This window comes from Melozone crissalis, unplaced genomic scaffold, assembly GCF_028551555.1.
Source record: "Melozone crissalis strain CALT ecotype California unplaced genomic scaffold, PUWL_Pcris_2 ptg000013l_1, whole genome shotgun sequence".
In the NCBI taxonomy this organism is placed as follows: Eukaryota; Metazoa; Chordata; class Aves; order Passeriformes; family Passerellidae; genus Melozone; species Melozone crissalis.
In genome coordinates, this window is record NW_026535791.1 from 58,297,361 (window position 1) to 58,321,691 (window position 24,331).

The 24,331-nt window shown below is 41.5% G+C and overlaps 1 protein-coding gene across 1 annotated transcript in view; it reads right to left on the reverse strand.

Annotated features, from left to right (window-relative positions):
* VEGFD (vascular endothelial growth factor D) overlaps nt 1–22,360 on the reverse strand; it is a 30,313-nt gene extending 7,953 nt beyond the window's left edge. The window contains exons 1-3 of the mRNA XM_054271953.1: nt 21,967–22,360; nt 4,755–4,965; nt 575–765 (exon numbers count right to left, since the gene is read on the reverse strand). Coding sequence (XP_054127928.1) covers nt 575–765; nt 4,755–4,965; nt 21,967–22,056 — 492 coding nt within the window. The 5' untranslated portion in view covers nt 22,057–22,360. The remainder of the gene's footprint in view (nt 1–574; nt 766–4,754; nt 4,966–21,966) is intronic.
* Between the last annotated feature and the right edge of the window lie 1,971 nt (nt 22,361–24,331).

Here is a 24,331-nt window from a genome sequence, read left to right on the forward strand (position 1 = left end):
TTGACTACTGGTTTGTGCCTCTCTTTCCCTAAGAGGTGTGTGAACTGGGACATTCAGATCCTGAGGCATGCTAATTAAGAGCATCTGGTCTCTCCTCATGAATATGTCTCCATTTTTGGCTTGCAAAATTGCACATCCAAAATTATTAGCCAGCCTTCTTGGCACAGATGAGAATGTTGAAATGCAGCGACCCAACGCAACAAAATTTCCTGGGGTTAAACCTTGGATACAGAGGATTCCCAGGAGACAATGATCTCAAGGGGTCCCCGGTCCAAGTGACAATATATTAAAGAAGAATCTAACTTCTGATCATCACGAGTCTGCAGTCACTTTCTCAGGACCTGATTTTCCATCTCTACACCTATATAAACAATTTTTAATAATGCAACATGGATGTAAAATGCTATTGTACACTCCTGCATTCACTCCACATGGATAAAGAATTAATTCTTCTGTTTGTTATGATAGTGCAGACAGATCTTTCATAACAGGATCTCAGAAACCAAACATCCTCCTTCCCCTCCCTTTTTGGTGAGCCAGGGTAAAAAGAAAACAGATGAATAGCCTCATTTACCGTTTTCGACACGTAAGTTGTACTTGTATTCATGCAGCTGAGACTCTCCTCATTGCAGCAGCCTCCACATCTGAACACATTCACACAGGGAGGCTTGAAAAATTTGTTGGTTGTTGTACCCAGTTCTTTGGCAACTTCCACACAGGTTTCCCTTGGCACACACTGAGTCTTTTGCCATTCTTCATCTATGACTGGAGAAAACAGCATTTTTATGAACAATCATGGCAAATCTAAACCTCTTGATTAGTGAAGCAGAAGCATTATATAAATAAAAATGAAGTGCTGGCAGGCCATTTGCACTTACTTGGATCAATTTGCACTTATTTGGATCAATCTAAGGACCAGAGGGACTCTGAGTGCAAAATTATCCCAGTAACTTACACCAGCTGCACCGGCAGAGAGGTTGTTGCATTTATCTGCCTTTCTATGCAAAGGAGCAAAATCTCTGTTAATTCCAGCAGATCAGGTAGAGCTGCATTGATTTCCCCAGCTCCACAGTGTCTGTCTGGCCAGGCTGCCCCACACCCTGTTCCCCCTTTCTCCTGGGTATCCTTTCCTGTTGTCACTTTATCCTCTCTCTGAGCGCACCCCAGCACGGACTCAGCAGGGCCTGGGCCTTGGTGCAAAAGCACATTAATGACTACCAGATTCTGGTCAGAGGGTTTGAGTGCTCCTGGTGGATGTCAGCCAGAGAGCACAGTTTCCAAAATGCCCAGTGAAATCCAAGACAAACAGTCTCACACCTCAGCACCACCAGGGGGTTCGGGCTGAATAACAGCAATATGAATTCGAGCGTGAGTCGTCTGTTCAGAACACCATGGCATCTTTCAAGTTCTGAATTGCTGTAGACTAGTAGACTGGGCTAGACTGATTTGTCAAATTCTGACTGTGAGAAGGAATAATGCATTAACTGCCTGAGCCAGACAGAGAAAAAAGTGACATTTACCTAATAAACATAATACAGTCTTCAGTTTTCTCAGGAGGTGGCTCTCCTTTTTTTGCCTTTTGCTTACTTGATTCAAGTTATGGAATTGCTCACGAGTCATCAGTGCTTATGCTTTAAGTTCTTCTTAAAATGATGAAAAACAGTTTTCTTCTTTATCCTTTACATCAGGCTTGTGAAAGATGAAAAGCAACTTTTAAACTATTAAAAAAAAGGTCTCTCTTCCAGCACAGTCCACCTCCCTACTATTGTAAAAGAAGTTCCTATATTTACAGTGAAGTTCTGAGAAAAAAGAAATCTTGGAATACTTTTAACCTACAAGCTATTTCTCACCTTCAGGTGAAGATCTGTTTTTCTCATTCCTGACTTTCCTTTTGTTATTTTTAACTTTTTCTTCAACTGACTTTGTATATTTAAGTAATTTTGTTTATTTCTGAAAAGTCCTTCAACATGGTTGATTTGCTCAATTTTTCAGTCATGCAGAGAGTACAAGAAATAAGAGTTTGATGTCTGAATTGTGAAGGAGGCATAAATTAATAGAAGAATAATCATTAAAATTAATAGAATTTTCTAGATTAATGTTAGTTCTATCAAAACACCAATCTAATCCTAACATTAAAATAGAAAATGAAGTGTTTGCCAAGCTCATTAATGTATGTGCATGTAATCACTTCAGATGTCACTTCAATGAGCACAAGCAGCGATGACCTTTCAGCTGCACACATCCTCACTTTGTTTACCACTTCTTTAGCAGAAGGGCTGCTACAGGAACTGGCTGCCAAGCAACCCAGTGTCACAGCTTGTTCATCTTGTCACCCTGGTCATTTCTGAGACCAGGCACAGAGCAGTTTCTGAGAAATTTGTCTGTGACACAGTCTCCAGCTTGAAAGTGCTGCAGTCCTTAGAGACTGAGCAGCTCAGGGGAGACTGTGGTTTGGTGAAGTGACACAAACTTTCAGGGCATTCATTGTTAAAGCTTTAGAAAGGAGGAACAAAGTCCTGAATTTTCCCAGATGGAATTTGGAGTGCTGTGGAAGATACTCTAGTGAAACAATGATAAATCTTGACCCAGCCTCCTCATCAAAACATTTTATTAAAACAAAACAGATGCACTTGGCAGAAAGGTCACTGTTTAATGACTGGAAAGGGTGTGGGAAAGAAATACATGTTTATGGGCTTGTGGTTTTTTTAAAAGGAGCTTTAGTACCTTGAACATATTAATATATTAGAACAAAAGTACTTGCTGTCCTGGGGTAATTCCACTTTGAATGGAAGAATGGCCAGCCCCAATGCGCTTTTTTTTAACTTGAATTTCAGCACCGTGACTTTTAGTGAGAAAGCTGACATCTCTGTGTCTGAATTTAGACTTTCAAAGGGAAAATAGCAAGCATCTTAATAGCAGTTCCAAGCAGAAAACTTGGAACAGCTATTAAGAAAACTTTATCAATATGACTATAGTAAAATAGAACCATAGAACATTTTGGTTGGGAAGGGACCTTAAAGATCATCAAATTCCAACCCCTCTGCTGTGGGCAGGAACATCTTCCTCCAGACGAGGATGCTCAGTATTCCATCCAGCCAAGCCCTGAACACCTCCAGGGATGTGTCATCCACAGCTTCTCTGGGCAACCTAATATCTAATCTAAACTTACCCTCTTTTAGGTTCAGTACATGCCCTTGGGAAAAGCCTCTCTCCAGTTGTCTTGCAGCTGGAGATACCAGCCTAGATTCCCTCTTAGATACTGGAAGGCTGCAATTAGATCTTCACGGAGCCTTCTCTCCTCCCCTCCAGGCTGAACAGCCCCAACTCTCTTAGCCTGATTTCACAGGAGAGGTGCTCAAGCCCTGTGACCATCTCAAATAATCCACAGCACACTAAATGTCATAGTGACCTTATTATCTGAACAATATTTACGTTATAAATATTGAGTTACACTATTCTGCCATTGAAAAATGCCCATTTCAATGTTCCCTGCCTCAGTAACATTTAATAACATCTCCTTTTGTCAGGCTGTTTTGACAAAAGGGATGTTTTAGTTTTGCAGAAATGTTGGTGTTTTGGTGTTCACTAAATGAGCAACAGTGAGTACAGGATTACACCACTTGACTCTAGTTACTACTAATAACTATGGATTTTTAATGGTTTTGAGTAGAATTACAAGGGTATGTAAGCAAAATGTTTATCACTATTGAAAGCTGTCTTAATTGTTCTTCATGTGTATATTTGTTTTAACTTTTTTTCTGTACAAAATTTCTGTGAAAAGCCATGCCTGTGATATGAAAATCCTCTTCAGACAGCCACTTGTGTACACATTTCTGTGTTGTGGCTCAGAGAAGCAATTTAAGGCCTTTGTTCAGACATAATTTAGCTGAGTAATGGTGTGTGAATGTGGCTGGGGTTGTTGTAAAAGTGGTATTGGAACAGGATCAGTAATATCTTATTTCCCAAAAGTGATATGATAATATCACAGCAGGATAAAGACAACAAAGATTATCTCAGCCTGTCCTTCATTAGGATACAGTTTAGCTTTGCTGTAGGATGTCCATTTGCTGGACCAAAATATAGTAACTGATCCTTTGTTTTTCATCCATGAATATGTAATACCTCTTGAGCATCACAGCTACAAGGAGCAATATTCAGACTTGCTCCAGATGGAAGGAGTAGGTTGTGATTCTCCCCTTTTAGTTTCTGGTTGATTGCCTCGAGGTCTTTTCTCTGGAGAAACTTCCCCAAACAGATCAAGGTTAGGGCAATGCCTTCTTTCTCTCAGTTCCCACACAGACACTGCTGCTGGTGCAGTGCCTTGTATCAGAGCACACCTAATAAAAAAGGGATTTCTATGCCTGCAGTAAAGTTTATTCATTTCTGCCTGCAAGCAGGTTCTGAGATGTAGCACAGTGCTGCTCTCCAGCCCCTCATCCAGTCATTCTGACCTGGTTTTTCTGCATTGACTTCTCTTTCTTTTGTGCACTGGCAAATCCCTGAAGAGTACATCTTCCCTTTGGAGAGCATGCAGAGAAAATAAGCCTGATTTGGCCACAGAACAGGGAGTTGTACTCAGGCTGTTGTCTGAAATTTTTTTATACAAAGTAATTTTGAAATGAAAAAGAAATGCCCTGTTGTTTCTAGTATGGGTATATTCTAGGAAAACCCTTATCTCCTTCACAGTTTACTGCACAAGAATCAGGGAGGGGCCTTGAAGCTGAGCACAGACTTGGCCACAAACCTGCACCCACCTTTCAGTGTGTCAATATCATAGAAAGCAGCAGCAAATCTGGTGGAGCGATGGGAAGCAGAGCGGGAGTCCAGGTTGGCCAGGCTCTTCAGCTTTAGCCTGCATTTCCACAGCTTCCAGTCCTCAGAGTGAGTGATGTGGAGCAGCTCTTCCAGGCTGGATGCTCTCCTGATCTGCTGTTCTGAGCGCTCCAGTGCTGACAGAGATGTCCTCTGGAAGGAAAGGGGAGTCAGAAAGGCAGCACTTACAGCCTGTGCCCAGCACAGCACGTGGAGCACTTGCACCAAAGGGCAGCACATTACTGAGGACATCTGAGTGTGCCTGGGAAAACAGCAGCACACAGAGCTGCCCCAGGCCTTGAGGGTGCCCAGCACCAGACTGATCTGCAGGATTTGTGCCCACATAGATTGGGAAGGGGAGATGCCCTCTTCATCACAGCCCTCAGAAGTATTTGACAAATGCAGACTGTACTGTGTCCCTGGCAGACACTGGTCACATCACTGCAGTGCCAGAGGGAATCCCAGGTCAGCCTACAGGGAACCTGGATCAGTTCAGCCGGTGAGCCCAGCCCATGTGCCTCTGCAACAAGCTGCCTTGGGTACCAAAACTCTGCTTCCAGCCAAGAGACACCACTGCAGGGGCAGGTGATGCAGCTGGAAGCTGCACAAAGTACAAGGGCCCATCCATGTGGCAGGCAAGCACATCATCCAACATGCTGCAAAGTGCAGGATGCATCTGCCATCTCCCATTGTGACTCCACTTGGGCCCTGCCCATGTCCAGCCTCAGAGCTGTGCCTGTGCAGCAGCATTAGCACAGTCATTGCATTTTCCACCTGTGTGATGCTCATGACCATTCTGCTTCCTTTGGAGAAAGCGCCCTACAAAGACGTGTACCATCAGTTTGAAGTTAATATTCACTTTAAAAATAAGTGTTTAACACTTCATATTGCTCAGCATCCTGTAACAATAGTGCTTTCTTTGGCTGCTGCTTTCAGACATCTGTGTTTGTGCCTTTATCAAGGCACTGAGTATTTATTTCCACTGACTCACCAGATCTGCTGAAAGCAGTCTCCAACACAAGTAAGAGGTTATCTTTGTAAATGTCTGTGTTGCACTGGGCTGGTGCTCTCTCAGCTGTACTCTCTGGTCATACAGTGAACTGTATTTTTTGACTGGCAAACAAAGGGCTGCAGTGCCAGCTGTCACAAATAAAATTCCATCTCTTTAAAGCAAAGCTGTAGTACAAGAGGCTGTCCATGAGGTGTGCAACAGACAGCAGCCTGAGCCAGTAGCGAGTGCTCTGTGTAGGGCTGGGGAAGGAGTGAGGGAAAGGGCCACCTCTAACAGGAAGATTTTTAGATGAGGTCTGAAATCCAAGCACTGAGTGCATCTGTTACTTGTTATAAAGACATCTGTGGCATTTAGTTTGCAACAGTACAGATGTTAGCCTGTACACATGGGCCAAGTTAATTTTTGGGTAATTACCTTTCACTGACCTAAAATTCCTTAAGTAGTTAACTCAGAAAAAGTTGTTTGCTCTCCTTTTATGCCTGTACAGAACATTAAATTGTGCTTTAGTAAGTTGCCATATTTCATAATAGAGATGGCTGCTTCATAGGTGAATGATTTCTCATGCATTTCATATGTGGTAAAAACTAGAAACCCCATCTCAATACTTATGAACAAATAGCTCAAAAGGAATGTGAATACTTAGCACCAGTAACTGAATTTCTAGACAGTTTTACAAACAAGATACCCAGAATTTTGCTGATCCAGGAAAGCTGAAATTCAGTTTGAGGTCAATGCGTCAAGACTTATTTGTTTTAAGAACCACAGTTTATGTTCCCATTCACTCCCATTCACAAACTGTCTCATTGGTCTTGCAAAACATGCAAGTGTAAGACCAGAAGTGGCATGGTAATGGGACCAAAGACATCAAAACTGAACTCTATTAAGCATTAACTTTTTTCCTCTCTGTGGTACAAAAGAATGTTCTAGCTGAATCAGCACCCAACACTTCTAAACTAGTCTTAATTTACAGAGAACCTGTAAAATGAGATGATAGCATTCTGGAACTTGGAAGATATACCCCTGCACTTCTTGTAAAAGTCAGCAGTTTGGGATGCCTAGCTTCTCAATTTCTCTTACTCCTATATCAAGAGGTTTTATTAATTACAGAATTCTTAAGGTTGGAAAAGACCTCTGATATCATCAAGTCCAACCATCAACCCAACACCACCCCTGTGTTCACCACTAAACCAAGCCCTGATTATTAGATGAGCAAAATATGAGCTTGCCTAAGCTATGCAGCCCTGAAGTCAATCTGTTGCCCCTCCTGTCACCATGTTTCCTAACACCCATCCAAGCTCTGCAGCTTGATGGGATTGCCTGTTGCTCACCATGATAACACAAGAATAATTGTATTCCTGCTTCTTACATTTGACTTCTTCCCAAAAGAGAACACATTTCACAGCTGACTTTTTTAACTTCTTCACAGGATTCCCTACCCAGTACAGAATTTCCTGGCACCCTTTCCCATAACAATAGCACTACAGAGATAAAGGATGGTCTTTGTCTCTGGGCATTGCTGACACTCAGCAAGATGGTGAGATGAAGGCACTGCTGGTGTCTAAGGGAGGTCTGGATCTCAAGTAGTTATAGGATTTTACAGCAGGGACATCTATTTTGTTAATGAGCTGGTTGCCCTGAGCTCCTTCTGTAGCAAAGACAGAGAAATATAGACACTTTTAGAGCATGATTCATTTGAAATCAGACTGAAAGTCTTTTTTCTGGATGACCAGGAGGGCCAGGCTCACCAGATCACAAGAGGTATCAGTATGGTAGATCTTTGGTCAAACATATCTCAACACAGCTATCTGGGATATAAAACATCTGAAGAGAAGCACCAAATTTTGTTCCAATCTTGCTAAGTGTCAAAACAGGAACAGTGAAAAGCCCCTTATGTGTTTCTTTTGATTTGTTTGAGACTACTGCAATGCTCTTCTCTAAAACCTTGTTCTAAATGCTTGCTAGATAAGCCACCAGAAAGACATTCTCATTGTAATACACTTTGACCACAGAGGTGGCTGCCCAAAACTTTAAAGCACTCAAAAGTAAAAGCTTTAAAAATGAAAAGTGTAGAAGGTGCATCAGCTCCATCAGCAGGACAAAGCCCTACAGCCTGAACTGCTTCTGCTGGCCATCCTCTTCCTACAGCACAGCTGCACCAAGTGGATCATTGTCATCAAATCTTTCCAAAGTGCTCAATTCTGGTCATACTATTTTGAAAAGGACAGCACCAAATAAAAACACAGAACTTATTACAGTCTCAGATTATACCATGGATGAAGTGCCATAGGGCACCACGCAGGTCTGGAGACTTCTTTCATTTACTGCTGTTTAAATTCAAGCTCTGTTTAGATACAGACATACTGTGGCTGACCGAGAAGACCTACTTAGAAGAGTGCAGCTTTGGACAGAAATGTGAATAAATCTTTCAAAATGTGAAACTGGAGGAGGGTGTTAGATTCAAGAGAGTCCCAAACTTTCCTGCCATTTGATTTGGAACTTTATGCCCTCTCACTTTGATAGCAAGTGGAAAGCAGTTAAAACTAGCTTTGAACAGGAGGGGAGCTCTTCACTCAGCCACAGAGCAGAGGAAAGATACAAAGATGTCAGACTGACATTTCACTGACATTTCTGGGAGATCCAGCTCCTCACAAAAAGCAAAAGAGGAACAGAACCATTGACTGCTTCCCCTGACTGTAGCCATCTGCACATGCTGTTTCCCAATTTGTAGATATCCCTACCTCCCTTTTTCAGTCTTTCCCTCATGACTACATTCCTTCCTTCCAGATTCCCTTCCCATTCTCCACTCTGCTCTCAACATCTTGAACTGCTTGGATCCCACTGTGCTTTTATGTTGTTTATTTTCACTGCTTTCCCCATATTCTGCTAGGAGGGAGTCTAGTGAAACCTATCTCAGGCTGAGCTGCTTAGCCTCCTAGTATAAAGGAACATCATTTTTTTTTCCTTTCCATGCCCCCATCCAACTTTCCTTCACATTGACACAGATTTTAGTAGTCAGCTGAGGTGAGCTGTCACCATTGTGGAAGTTGTTGGTTGTATTGGTTGCAACCAAGATGTGGAGCAGAACTTCACTGCACTTGGCATGGTACACATAGGGAGCAAAATCATGAACTCTGGCCCCAGAAACCTTAAAATATACATTAAGAGTTGGGAGAAAAACAAATTAGACAAGGAGTCATTGGGAAAGGACCATAGCAATGTCATTTCCATGCTCCCAAAATGAAAAAATTACCTGTGGAGCCATATTACTGGAAAGCTCCAGATGTCCTAAACTTTCAGTACCCATCAATGCACAGCCCATAGTCCACCAGAGACATAATGCTATTCCCTGTGAGAAATGGTTGAGCAGAATTTATCAATAACAAATATCAAAGTAGCAGGTTTAAGTACTTCATTCTTATCTCCTCAGCTTTTTGCAGCTATTAGTGTAATTTTTCTAAGTGTCTTATCAAAAAACAGATCCCATACCCCAAAATAAAAACCAGATTCCTAATTTACTGAAGTCACATGTTTTTCAAAACACTGACCTCTCATATGTTCCAAAATTATTCTTCAATTCAAAGAGGAATATCTGTTTTCCTCTATTTTGGCAATGAACAATCATCAGGAAATGATAACGTGAGTTACCATTGTGATTTTTGGATAATTACAACTCTTGTCCTTCCAAAAGAAACCACAATGGGCTATCTATCTTTTCCCCAGTAATCTCAGAAGCCAGAAAAACCCTAAAAGTAGTCAGCACTGGAAAGGAACAAGAGAAAAAGCAGTGATACATTCAGTGGCCTTTCCCACCTTGGGCACTGACTAAAATCAGCCACTGAGTTCATTTCCCCACTGATTTATGCTAGTCCAATGTTTGGCTTATGCATCATGTCATACAAATGCACAATCCCACAGACAGCCTGCCCTCTTCAAACTGGGCTCTTTCTTGACTATTAGTATTGACCATACCCTATCAGGGGCTGCAGCTCTGAGTTTGCATCTTTTCTCCTCCCTTGACAACCTCCTAATTTCCTGCTTAGGAAAAATAAATCAAAATCATGTCTAAGAAAGCCAGCAGAACCTACCTTTGAAGAACTCTTTTTGTTTTTTCCTGGACATGTGCTGCTCTTTTCAGCAGCATTAACAATGTGTTTCAAGTGCTCCTGGAGGTATTTTGAACAACAGAGGAAAGATGTGGAGTACAACAGTAAAAAAAAGGCCTGCTAAGGTTCTAAATTTATTTGAGGACCTATAGCATAAAAACAAATGAGGTTGTATTTAAGAAAACACATGCATGAATGATCTGCATTGATGTAGATGAATAATAGTTTGTGTGCATGGGAAGGCAAAAATAAAAATTGATAGAAATTTATATTTTGCTCAATCTGCCTGCATTTCACTCTGTACTCGAGCATGCTCACAGACCCAAGAAATACATCCTGAAAGCTTTACACATGATTACTTTCCTTAAGCCCCAGCCTCACAGTCTTTCTCTACAATAGGACATAAACCTCTGCTTAAAGCTAAACACGTGTAAGAATTCTTCTGATAAGGAATGTTTTTCTGAGTTAGGGTCACAGACACTGTCATGGCAAGTGCTGCATAAATACCAATGGAAATTTTCAGCATTACCACCGTGTCTTGGGCCAGGACAAATTATTAAGGAACCTCTTGATAACCCTGCATTGTTTTATGATCCATCCCCTCAGCAGCTAAGCCATAGAAAGAAGGTAACAGATTTATCTTGCCAGTAAAAGCAGATTGTAGCTGCATAGCACAGTGATGATTCTCTTAATGCCATTGTATCAAAACTTGGTCAAACAGGCTTTAGATAAGGTCAGACTAAAGCTTTCAAAATTAACCAGTCTGGGGGGTGGAAGTTTTGTCCCAAAATGAGGGCACCTGAACACAAAGAGTGCTGGCAGCATGTGTGCACATTTGAACCCTTATGCCAGCATTGTGTGCTTTATGCAGCTGCAGCAACTGCATTCAGGTCAAGAGAAGTTATGTAGAAGACAAAGACTTGATGCCAGAATTCACCTAACCAGAAAGTGAATTCTCCCTGTTCCAATGCTGCCTGAAGGCTAATCTCAGAACTAGATTCAAACCAGTTTAAATACTAGGCAGATGATTCATCACCACAAGAAAATACCAAGGAATTTTGCTTCTATGTATGCTACACCTGAAAACAACCACCTTTTCTCTTCCATGATGCATTTCCCAAGGTGATTTTACAGTGTATAAACTGATTATAGTTGCAGGCTCATCTTGTGGAGATAGAGTGCCTGCAGCTCTCTGCCACCCCACAATTATCAAAAATAAAAAATAATCTGATTCTATGGTTCTATTCACCTGAATGAATATGAACTATTTCTCTGAGACTCCTCTCATAGATAATGGAGAAAAATAGGGCCACTAGTGAACATTCATCCCATTCTAAAGCCTGTTGAATTAGCTGTGCCTCCAAAATGCCTCTTCCTCTTCACTGATGCTGAAGGATGAATTGGCAGACCACCAGCTTAGCTCTAGTGAGGAGACTGAATCCCACTCAGCTGAGAGTAGTCAAATGAGATTAAATAACCTCTCCTAATCAAAAGCACAAGCAATTTATGAGGTACACAGATATAACCATCCAGGAAGTGCAGCTGCAGCAGGGTCAGAAGGGCCTGGGACTGGCAGGAAAAAGCACTCCATTCCCTGCCCCAAAGCCATGGTGCAGTTGCCCAGCCATGCTGTGGCTCCCAGCACACAGACTGTGAGCTGATGTGGCCAAGGAACTGCAAGGAAGTTCCCATGGAAAAGTTTGGTTCTCTCTTGGCAGGAAAATGCCAAGCAGCTCCCGCCATTATGATGCCAACACAAAGAACTACATTTTCCTGATAAGAATGACAAGCTTGTGTGGAGATTGTGCAGTAAGAAGAACTCTTTTGAGGGTTTTCATCATTATTAGTAGTATTTTTAGCATTATTGTGTCTCCTATCAGTTTGGAGTCAGGTAAAAACACAGAATGAAGAGATGATAGCTAACCTGGTGCCTATAGCCAAAGCAAAATATATGAGAAAAGAGAGGAAGGCACTTATCAAAAGGGAATACCAAGGAAACACAGGAGATATCACTCAGAGTGAAGAGTCATGATTTTTAGGTAGCAGGGGCTCCACCATTGCCAAATTTTATCATAACAAATATTCTCTATAATACAGTATCTTGTATCCTTGGGGTGTTGCATAACAGGAAATAAAAGAGTGAGAGAATCTTCTGCAGTTTGAAAACATGAGGCTTGGAGGAGTGACTTACTGCCCTATCAACAAGCAACTGCAGCACCCCATAAATATCCATCAAGAGGCATCTAACCCTGCCACATGTCTGACACATATTAGCATGCAGTAATTTTATCATCACTTTGTATTTCATTTCCAAGGAGAGAAAGAGCATTTACTTTTCAACAGCTCCAGTAAAATCATAGTTTAGATTCTCTGTCAGCTATGAACTTCTGATATATGAAGTTGCATCCCTGGCTATATTCCCTCTGGAAGCATCAATGTACATTATTAGTGCACAAATAAGCTATTTTTAATTATAGTGAACATGACCATAGAGAGACAAAACAATTAGATATTTTGACTTCCTACTAAAATTATTCTCTGAAACATGATGGGCTTGTCATGGGATTTTTAAGTAGCTATTACAGTCTTTGTTATCTCAAAAGCATGGATGAAATTTCAGGAGCACGCAGTACTTCACCTTCAAAATATTGTAAACAAATACTCAAATCTCTTCTAAAAATGTTTCATCTCTCTCAGTGCACTGCCTTGTCCAGACTGAACATTCATTTGATCATCACTGTTACAACATTAATAACCTGAAAGGGCGTTCTGTTTATAGTGGGAACAAGTTTGGCCCCTGTGAGACAAATTTCCAGCTGTCACTTTTTAAAAAGGGTTTTTTCTCCAGTGAGAGCTATATTGAAAGCATACAGCTGTATTGTCCAAGTATATAGCAAAAAAATACACAAAGGGATGGAACTTCTTCCCTGAAAAAGCTCAAGGACTGAAGAACAGGCACAGGAAAATTTCGCTTCCCTCACCCACAATCTGTGCAAAACCTCTCTGCAGTCTGCCTTGGGAGTTAGAGAGTGTTGCCTGGGCTGTGCATGCTCTCAGGAAGGGGTGACTGTGACCACAGCACTCCATCCTGAGCTCCTGTGTGCCATGGCTGCTGGAAGAGAAGCTGCATGGAGCCCTGGCTGTAAGAGGAGCAGTGTAGAGTTCTACACTATGCCAGAGCACACAAAGAAGGACTGACAGACATGTCACTCGTGGGTTGGGGAGGAACAGAAAATGGTCCAACTTACAGGCTGGCCAGGTGTTGTCTGAGGTGGCAGAGGGCTGACAGGGGGACATTGACCTGAGGCTGTCCCATCTCTCACTGATCCTTTTGTGATGTTTGAGGGCCTCTTCTGCTAAAACCCTGCCAGCACATTGACTGAGGCACAACACCAAAGGAGGAGGAAGCTCTGGACTGCTCCACCTCATGTTCAATGTGACAAAAAGCTCCCTCCAGACATTCCTTCTTGAGAGTCTGTCTTCTTGGTCTCCAGTTTAACTTCCACTGAAGAAGGAGACCTAATTACCCATTTTCTAAACTTGGTGGTCAAGGCGATGATAAAACAGCTTCTACTTTAGCTGAAGATGATATGTTTTCACAAGTAAATCATATTAACTTCTCTGGGGCTTCAAGAGAACAGCTGTTTTATATTTTGAATGGCCTTTAAACTAGAATAGATCTTTTGTGGTGTTACAGCAAACAAATCAGACTTCTTGCACTTTAGTAGCATGCTTACATTATAAAAATCCTTGGAGATGAGATATTTTGGTTGCTGTATTCTCTCTTGAATATACCAAAATGTTGAAAGCAAATAACTAAAAACATCAGAACTGGACATGTTTTTGTGGAAGCATGAATCTCATATAATTTCATATAATTTTTTATGTTCAAGGCAGAGACTGATAATATTTTATCAAAATACCTCTCAGAACTATATACTTTTAGCCAGTTAGGTCTTTACACCAAAATGAGGCACTTTTTTTTCAGCCAGTAAACATTTTGAGTATCAGCTTTGTCACTCTCATTAAACAGATGCTTCTTCCCACAGCCAGGTCTTTTGGCTCTCATAGGAAACATCCTCCAATTGTGATTTTGAAGGTAACAGCATCCACTGTGCATCAGCTTGCTGGCAGTAATGGAAAGCTGGAGTGGTATATTGTGGCCACATTTCTCTTCACAGAGAAAAGCAAGGCACAACTTCCCAAGAATATTTCTGGGATTCACATTCTCTGAACCTCAGAGAAAGAAAAAACAATGCTCATCCAATTGCTGATCCTCTTGTTCACAAGTGGAATTTTTGTGGAAGACTGTTTACCTGAAGGGAATTGGTAACTGGATTCTGGTGTGAGTGTTGTGATTCAGTGACCAATTGAATCCTCTGTGTGTTGGGACTGTTGGCTGACAGTCATGAGATTCTGTGCACTGGAGTTGAGTTGGGTGCTTGTGCAGATTCAGTTCAGATTCAGTGGAATATAATATAGAATAATATAGTATAATAAAGTAATGAATTTGCCTTCTGATATCCATGGAGTCAGATGCATCATTTCTCCCTGCCACAGGGGTCACCTTGTTTCCGACAGTATTTGAAAGAAAATATTTGGTCTGCTAAGTTATGGATTTTCTTCCTGTTCAAGCCTAGTCAACTACATTGAGAGTTTACCTTTAGGTCCTTTCTACAGTGATCAGGCAAAGTACATTCATTTGGTAAGTGAAAAAACACAGATGACCTGTCATAAATGTCCAGGGTGGTAACTCACCGATATATCCTAAGTTCTGCTGACAGCTTTGGGAGTCTAAAAGTACATTTTCTGAGCTTCTGCTTATAAGCTTGTTCAGATGTCTTGCATTGCTGCAATGTGTTGAGGCAGATGTGCTGCTCAAGACAGAGCTCAGCTAGAACATTATCACTTCACTGTACACCAGGTTAGGTGCTGGCCCAACACTATGACTCGGTGCACACATCAAAAATAGCATCTTAAATGTGTTTACAAAGAGCGTGTCCAGGCTGTAGTCACTGTCTCTTGATATTTGCCCATTCTTTGGAAGTCACTGGGGTTTGGAGAGTGAGTTTGGAATGGCTCAGTAACAGAGACCTGCATGAAATCAGATGACTATGTGTTCTTTTAATATTTGAAAATATTATTTAATGTGACGAAGGGTCCTTCAGTTAGTGCTTTCATTGTTTTTTGGGCTTTCCCCAAGACACTTTAATAAATGTTTTGAAGGTATGGCTAGCCAATTGGACAGCTGGGTTTCAAAATGTCACTCACAAAGCAAAGCCATTGCCAACACTGGATGAACTTATGTTACCCCAATCACACACACACGTATTCCTGGAATTGTAGTTTTTCTTGAGTAATATTTCCCTAGCAATTCAGAAAAGTATCCTAACATGGTTTCTGAGTCATGCTGCTAATTAAAGTGAAAAGTTTTGCCTGTCTTTGTGGCACATTCTCTGTGTGCAAAGTGACATATGATATAGTAACATGATGCAACTTTTTTGCAATTCACGGTGACTCAGATAGAATTCCCTGCCCAGTGCAGCCGGTGACCGTGCGCTGTCAGACGCAGCACAGCCCGATTCCCATGAAAGCACGCCTCAGGAAAACCCATCCTGATGGTGAGCAGGGTGCTCACGCCTTTCCAAACCCATTCACGTGGTGCCCACACTGGATTGCCACATCCCAGGAGTCCAGCTCCACGCTGTTTGCGCTCAGGAGGATTTTGTGGAAGCACAGGGACCCTAGATGGCGTCCTACCACCAGCTGAGTGCTGCACACCTTAACCCACATTTGGGCAAAAAACACACAAAAATACTCAGCTGTTCTTCACAAAGCAAGGAAGCTGAATTTTTCTTAATGCAAGAAAGCTAAAATAGCCTGTGCAGTTCTTCTGCTGTTCATTGGTACAGAAGCCCTTATATCACTCACCAGGATGTTGAAAAAAACTCTGTTTGGTCTTCCCACAGGCAAAGGGGGTCTGTGCAGCTATAGTAGGGGCACTCAGCATTTTGTTTGCATTCCTCAAATCCCAGCAAGATGTATGACAATTTGCAAAGCATGCTGGGGAGGTAGGAAGCAGGTGGAGAAGTAGATAAGGAATGAGTGAGAGGAATGAGAAATTTCTCAAGAATAAGTGTTTCTGTAGGAAAGTTACCATATCAGATTTACTTCCCTGCAGCAGCATAGCATTTTTCCCCCTCAGCAGGATGGTCTCAAAACCAAGTCCAAGAAAGGGCAAAGGCCAGTTTTAGAACTGGATTTATGTGCTCTGAGAGAAAGGCCTAAAAGAATCACAGATCCCACTGTGTGAAAACTATAAAATATATCATATAAGTTTTTTTAAAGTGGGAATTAAAGTAAATGATTTATCATCTACAACAACTGTAAAAATTTATTTTTATTTTTCCCAAATGCCAGTATGGTGTCCCCAGGAGATAAGATCCAAGTAAACCTTGTCTGGAATAGCAGCAGTTTTGATAAGAATGAAAACTGCAGACACCATGGCAGAGGTCTCACCAGCCAGAGTTTGCACCAGTTTTTCTTTCCTGTTTTCAGGCAGATCTTTTCTTTGCTTGCCCCCTGTGGGAGCCTACATTGATCCCACCACACCATTGGTTAAAAACAACAAAAATGCCTGTGGGGAGAAAGCACCAGTACACTGCAGAAAACAGAAATAAGCAACACTTGCTGAGCCTGAGCTGATGGCTTGTTTTGGTTGCTTTCAGATCACTAATTACCAAAACTATGGCCCACTGCCCTCTGAACCTGCCTTCTTGCCTCCCCTTGGTCCCACAGACTTTCAGATGTGAGCTACAACTGATGGTAAAGTTTAATTAGTGCTTCATTCAAACAGTTGATAATTTGGTTTCTCAAATGCTGCATCTGAATAATCTACACAGCCTGGTGTACTTTTCCAAGCTCTGCTCTGTCCTCAGACGTTAAAATCCTAGCTGAGATGGACTGGATTGGATCAGCAGCTGGGAGGGATTTTTTTGCTCTTTCTTATGAGCAAGAGCTGTTCTTGATAAAGTAGCAGTGTGTTAGTAGTTGCCTTTCCAGATTGATAAGAGCCAAGGACGGATGCTCTGTGGCATGAAAACAATACAGGATTGTTCTGTTTGCCTTCAGTGCACCTTGTCAAGACAGTAGCAGATAAGGCAGAACAAATTGCCTTTCCTCACAACTTCCCTGATAGCTTCTCCCTTCTGAAACAATCATTTCTGAAGGAATGCTGTAAGTGTATTTTCACACATTTTTGGCTCATTGTGCCTATCAGAGATGATAATCACAGAGACTCAAAAGCAGCAGACAAAACTGGGAGAATGAAATACTTCTGAAAACCACAATCTCATAATATTTGTTTAGAAGTGCTTCCTAACTTTGAAAGGAAGCTGGATTTGAGGGTGAAAAGCCCAGTTTAAACAGAGTAATTGTTCCCAATGACATTCCAAGTTCCATTTTCTAGCAGTTGAGCACTTTGCTGGAATTTCAGGAGTTGCCTTTGAGGAAGAGATCCTATGACACAGAAGATTGTTAGAATCTAACTGTTCTAGAAACTGAGCAACATTTGCTAGCAGATTGTAGAAAGCTGTGAAGATCTGTCTGAAAACCAGTGTCAGTTATAATTACAAAAAGAGAAACAAAAGCTTACAGCCAGCTCTGCTGCTCAGGTTTCCCCCCAGAGCTCTGTTTCAGTTGTACAGACAGACAGACTGCAGCTGGCTGTCAGAAAGGAGATATAAAGAGCTTCCTGATCTCTTCTGCCCCTGGTGTGATGGCTGTCCAGCATTTCCATGCCTTCCCAAGGGCAAGGCATTCTCCACTGGGGTGGTCCAGGCCTCAGGAGGGTGGGGAAGTGCTGCTTCCCTCTCCCCAGTGAACAAGGACTCTGTACCAGCTGTGTTTGGAGTGGCTTTCTGCTCTGTGCAGTTCACAGGGACAGTAGGAGATGAAGAAGATCTGTTTGAGCAAGAGCGACCACAGGAGGCTTGAACAATGTTTAGAGCAGAAGCAGAAAAGATGTAGCTGTGGAAAAGGAATACATGTAGCAGAGAGCAGCCATGTTTACCTTCCAGCTAAGCCCACCTGACCCCTTGGTTTTTTGGTCAGAAAGCAGCTTTGTAGCTCAGAGACAGTCCTCAGGCCTGTTCACTGTGAGTTTCTCTCTAACAAAACCAAAGGAGGGTTCAACATGGAGAGAACACCTCTGCAAAAGGAAAAGGCTCTGAGTCTGTTTAACTTGGAACAGTTCTTCCTTTCTCTTGCCTGTCCCCCAATGCTTTATTAATATAATGTGAAGCAGCAGAATTGAGGAGGAAAGCAATGAGATTTTAATTCTCCAAGATCAAAACTTGCTGCCCCATTAGAGAGGCAGTTTTAGTGTTGGAAGGCAGAAGCAGCTCTGATGGATCCTTGGCTTTGCTTGGCAAAAAATTTGCCTCAGCTCTGATGAATATAGGACATAGCTCTTCACATCTAATTTTAAAATTCTGGAAAAAGTACTTTATGTCTGTTTCTGCTCTAGGAGAGGAAAAATTTGAGGGGGAGAGACAGAAAGAGAGACAGTGAAATTTGCGGTTCGCTAGTTGAGAGGTTCCAAAACGTACGAGACTGGCGGGACAAGAACTTCAATAAGGAATTTTCAAAGCATTTCCTGATTAAAAAAACCTTATAAAAATAATTCTCAGTCTTCAGAAAACCCACGTGGAAATCTAATTCTTCCATGAGGACTTTATATATTAGGTTGGCATCCTGAACCAAGCCACTGGAAGGCAAGGGCCACCCTTGACATCAGTTCAGCTCTGGAGCCAAGTCCTGTTGGACACCTGTGTGGGTTAGGATGTGCTGCCCCTGTCTGAGGCTGCCCACTGCTTCCCACCATGAGCCTGTGCTCCGCTTGTGCTTCTGACTGGCACACATTTGATGTTCAGGCTGAAACTTTCCATACCAGATGTCTGCCTCAAAATTATTTTAATAATTTTTTTGCTCTCTCTGTCAAAATGGTTTGACTGCAGTGGAGGATGAAGCTCCTCCTTTCTCTGTGAAAAAAAATTTCTGTTTCCCTACTGTGAATCACAGATGTGAATTTTTTTTGACACCTGAGGAGCCTTTTTTTTGCTCAGATGTGTACACTGCTATCTTTGAAAAAAGCCCACTTAGCCCTCCCAGGGCTTTGCAGCAGTTGGGTCCTGTGCTGGTTCCATTCAGGAGCACAGCAGGACCTGTGTGCAGGCCACCCATGGGTGCAGGTCCAGCCTATGGGGCTGGGAGCACAGGACCTCCCTTCTTCCCCCTCAGGCCACAGGGATCTGGCATCCAGGGACAGGGAGCTGGATTTGCCTGTGGGAGGGAGGGAAATTAATACCCATGGAGGAGGGCAAGGCCTGGCCAAGGAGGCTGAGATCATCTTTGGAGATCAGGACAAAAATGGGTCAGGAAAAGGAAAGCTGGGGCAGTTAAACCACAGGGACAAAGAAGGAAGCTATGGATAGAGAAGGGAAGGGGGAACCATGCTCAGATATGACTGGAAAACAAAAGCGTCCATTAGGGCTGTTGCTGAGGAACTTGGACAAAACTCCTGAGTGTCTGTGGCAGAAGAAGGATGTCCCCATCCAGGAGGAAGCAAGTCGGAAGGAAGGTGACACTTGGATAGCACAAAAAAAGAGACCAATTGGAAAACAGTCCCTGAGTCCTGGAGGTGAGGGAACACAGGCCAAGTACTGGGAGCAGAACAGGTTGGGAATGGAGAGGGGAAATGAAGAGCTCAAACAGGCAAGGAATACATGTACATGGTGGGGAAAAGAGATTCATGTGCTCAGAAGAGGATGGAGTTTTTGAAGGGTTAGGAAAAACCAACTGCCATGGAGATGCTGGATCACAGCAGCTTGTACATAAGCTTTTCAACATTCATGCCTTTAATCAGGATATTTGAAGGGGAAAAGAAAGTATTTAAACCCTTAGCCCCCTGAAATTCTTGCATGATACCAAACTGATGCCACCTATGGTTTGAAGCATAAAGAGCTTTAAAATGTCAGGTGTCCTGGGCAGAGCTCACCTAACTTGGATTCATATCACAGGGGACAGAGCAGGTTGCTGGTGCTTAACCCTTCCTAGGTCTCATCAGTTGTGTATTAGCTGCATCCTGACCTTGTGGGTTTTATCCAGGCAATGTTGCTGTTGATCTTAAAGAACTTTAAAAAAATGATGTAGAGTAAGTGAATGCAATACATCATTTATGTGTACTGCAAATTCAATTTGAGGTGTAAATGGTAGAAATAATCATAACCCCATGTGCCGTTCCACACTGTAAAATGAAGCACATTTTGTGGTGTATTTCCATATGTGTACACACACAGAAGCCCACAGGTCATACAGGAGAAAACAGCCCAGAAAGCTAACACTCCATGTAGAACATTAAAAGAAAGACAAATTGTTTAGCCAAAAGCCTCTGTCTATACCAAAGGAGCCAGAACAAGCAGTCTTTTCTTTTTGGCAATCAGCAGCCGATGCAAGTGAAATACAGCATTTGAGTGTGATACCTTTTTGAGTGTGACCTGTAAGATTCCTTTTAGATAGTCTTGGAAACTCTCTGTGAGTTGCTACAAGAACAGTAGCCTGTGGCTAAGCTGGCTGCTTGACAGTGGTCACCAAATTTCAGTGAAAATAATCACAATTGCACCTATGTTGAATGGACAATCCTGTCACAGAGAATGAACTGTAAGCCAGTATAAGCTAGCAAGAAGAGCTCTTGCATTTACTCTAGGCAAAGTGGATATGGATTCAAAGTTTACAATGAAAGGGCTTTCTAGTGGTTTTACTATTGTGCTGAATAAACTTGCATCCCACATGTGGCTAGAATTATCACCCTTGCCAATTATGAAATGGTTACTGTTCTGTGTTAGGAAGCACGTTCTACTTTAAATGAAGTGATTCCTGCAGGTACAAAACCAGTGATTTGTCATGCAGTGCACACAGTTAATGTATTAAACAAGGCTTGTTACTCTGGTCCTAATGCCTTCAAAGCATTGATTGCTGGGGTTGTAAATTCAAAGCTTGTGAGCAGTCAGCAGGCATCAGTCATCCCGAGGCACACACTGCTCAGCACTGCTGACTTACTGGGCTGGCAGCAGCAGTCTGCAATTAGGCACACAACTTAGCATTTCTTTCCTAAAGCACAGGTCAGCATGCAGCAGGCTCACAGAATAGTGTGTGGTCATTGCTTGCAAGCAGGAGGTTTTCTGAAGTAAAAAAAAAAATATTAGCTTGTTTTGCTCTGCTAGTGAAAAACAAATAATTTGCTCTGGACCACACACAATTAATCATTTTTGGACAGACTGCACGTGTAGAAACTTGTTCCAGTTTTTGTTCTGATTTTTCTAAATGATTGTCATGGATGTTCTCACATTGTCTCAAAGCCAGATCTGAAAAATCCTACTCTCATGGTGAGGGTTCAGCTTAAATTTTTTTTCATGTACTATATTCAAAAGAAAAGTTAATTTCCAGGCAATATGCTCTATTATTACTAGTTGCTATTTATTTTAAAATCCTGTATAACTTTTTCTAATGAAGAAAAATGTTTCTCTGATATCTGCCAAACAAGTGAACAACTGATGAACACGTGTTCTTAAAGGGAAAATTTCAATGCCAGCATTCTAATTCCTGCAGTTATAAATACCTGAAAGAAAAAAGTGTATTTACCAAATAGTCTAAATACTCTGACTCGGGCTTCTTTTTCAGAATTTTCTTTTATTTTCCATGACTGAAACTAAAATTTTAACTCAAGAACAAAGTATACAACAAGTACTTAATAACTAGTAAAAAAAGTAATAAAATATTAAACAGAGAATATGGATTTAAATTCTTTGTAGATTCATTTTCCTCTATGGCTACTAAGCATTTCTGCAACTAAACCATCACCAAACAAAATACCAAGAATCCATTACCAAAACAGCAAGGAACCCACTACCTTGCACATGAAATGCAGCTAATTCTGGAAATTTGTATTATTAAGAATCACAGTAAATAAAGTTCACTTACCCTCACAGAAGCATTCTCATAGTCAGATCCTTGCAGCAGATGTAGAAAAGAAATTATTAAAATATTCACAGTTGCCCACGGTTTGTACATTCTGATGTTTAAATCCACAGGTTACTGCGCAGTCGTTGTTGTACAGCTGGAAGTGTCTCTTTCCAAAGGCATTTCTCTACCACCAACACAGAAAAGCTTCCAGAATTTCTCTCATAAACTCACAAAGGATTCCAACATCTGAGAGTAAATATCTGTCTCTTCACTGCTCAAAACAATTGTAAGTTCCTCTAGAGAATGTAATTTCTTAGAGCAGATCTTAGATACTCTTGAAATAAAATCATGATAAGGTTTTAAATAGATATCTATCTGTATGTGTACACATACACACTCACGAGCGATCAGGTATGGATTCCAGTTAATGAAGGTAATATATCTTCCATCAGGACACAAGGAGACATTCAAAATCCATCTGTGGTCCAGAAAGTGTAAGAAATCTGCTCGATTCTGTGCTCGGTGTTACAGCAGGCTGTTAAGATGGTAGTGTAATGGCCAGTGCTTGGAGCCGAGAGCTGTAATCCAACTCTGTATGAAAACTTTTTTCACAACCTTCATGGAAGCTTGCAGAAGCATGTGTCTTAAATCTGATACAGACTTTGGCAGTAACACAGGCAAATTTTGGCTCAAATCCCATTTTCTTCCTACCAATAGCATAGCAGTTTTTAAACTAACTGATGCAATCTAGACTGCCATTATTTTAAAGGAGATTACCTGAAACATGAAACTTTAGCACACGTTCTTACACCACACACATATTTTATGTTACTTTTCTGAAAGAAAAAAAAAAAAAGAGGGCGGGAAAAGAAAAGAGAAAGACTTTCTTTCATGTGTTCTGTCTTATGTGTGAAAGGAGCTTCTGAATAAAATTTTAAAAAGCAAAGTTAAGAACTAGCTCTGACAACAAACAAGATTTTGGATTTTTAAAAGAAAGCTCATGAAGCTGCAGTATAAAAGGACAAAATCTCTTTTTATTGCAACCAGCATTTCTGGTATGTATTTCCTCTGTATATTCCTGCAGTTTAAAACAGAGATTTAAAAACACAGTTCAATAATTTCAAATTATAGTGGGGACAAAGGCTCCAATAAATATATATGTTAAATCCGTATTGCTGTACTCATGTATAATGTGTTCAGGAGAATAGTTCCACTCTCAGAGGTTTTAGTGTTTGCAGAATCAGACACCATGGTTGTTAACATAAAACAGTCAAGTACATAATACTTCATAGTCCTGGTTTCCTGCCTCTGATGTCCTGTGATGTCTTAAACAAGTGCTGTCTTAAATAGAAGTTACACTTCTCTACTTACCATTAAGTTGAATAATTTCTTCTTCAGTATTGACCACAAATGGACCTTAGCAAGAAAATTATTTTAATCCAGTCTTTCCAGTTGTTTTCTGTTAAATGTCATAAGGTTTTAAAAAAATATATGTAACTCTATTATTTTTTAGCTTTGTCTTTTCCCATTTGATTTGTGAAAGCAATCTATTTCTCTTTTTTTCTTCCTCCCCCACCCACCCCACACTGGTTAGCCCAAGGACAGCAGGAATTTCACCTCTTTGAAAGGAGAGTGAAAAAGCTGCTTTGTCAGTGTACCTGCTGCTCCCCCCATACCTCCCCTGCCCCCAGCTGCCAGAGTTTTTTTTTTTGCACAGTTTTGCACAGCCCACGCTACGAGGGCCATCCTGTGTCTGCACTGTAGGCTATAATTAACATTCTTTAAACTATTTCATTCATCATTTTAAATTATTGTGTTATCTAATGCTTATGAAAGGTCACCTTGACCTCATTTAATGTCTCTGGCTTGCTTTTGATACTGATATCCATCCCCTTGCAGGAGCTGAAAGCCTGCTAAAAGGAATGGATATGCCTCAGCCTCGGATGCGCAGCTTCCGAGTAAGGGATCAAACCAAAAATAACCTCTGTGGGCTCAGGACTACAGGAAAATAACTTTATATCATCCTGCAGTTAACTGGAGGGAGTGTCTGGCCATACTCACCTCTCATTTATGGGATCATTGGGAGCACAGACCTGGAACCACAGGAGAGCCAAGAAGCAATATGTGTCTCCAGAGGAGGTGAGTGGGATCCTGACAGAGCCTGTCTCCAGCACAGTTCAGGGATCAGCTGCTCTGTTCCCTGGTAGGGCTGGTGCCAGATGCCCACAAACTGCCCTGAAGGGACTCTAAGCAATCTAGCATTAGAAAATTAAGCCTGTTTGGTTTGGAAATGTTGGAGGGAAACACCTCTGTAGTATTTTCTGTATGTTGTAGTTCATCGATGTAACTGACCAAATTCAGCTCTGAATTAGAAATTACAACA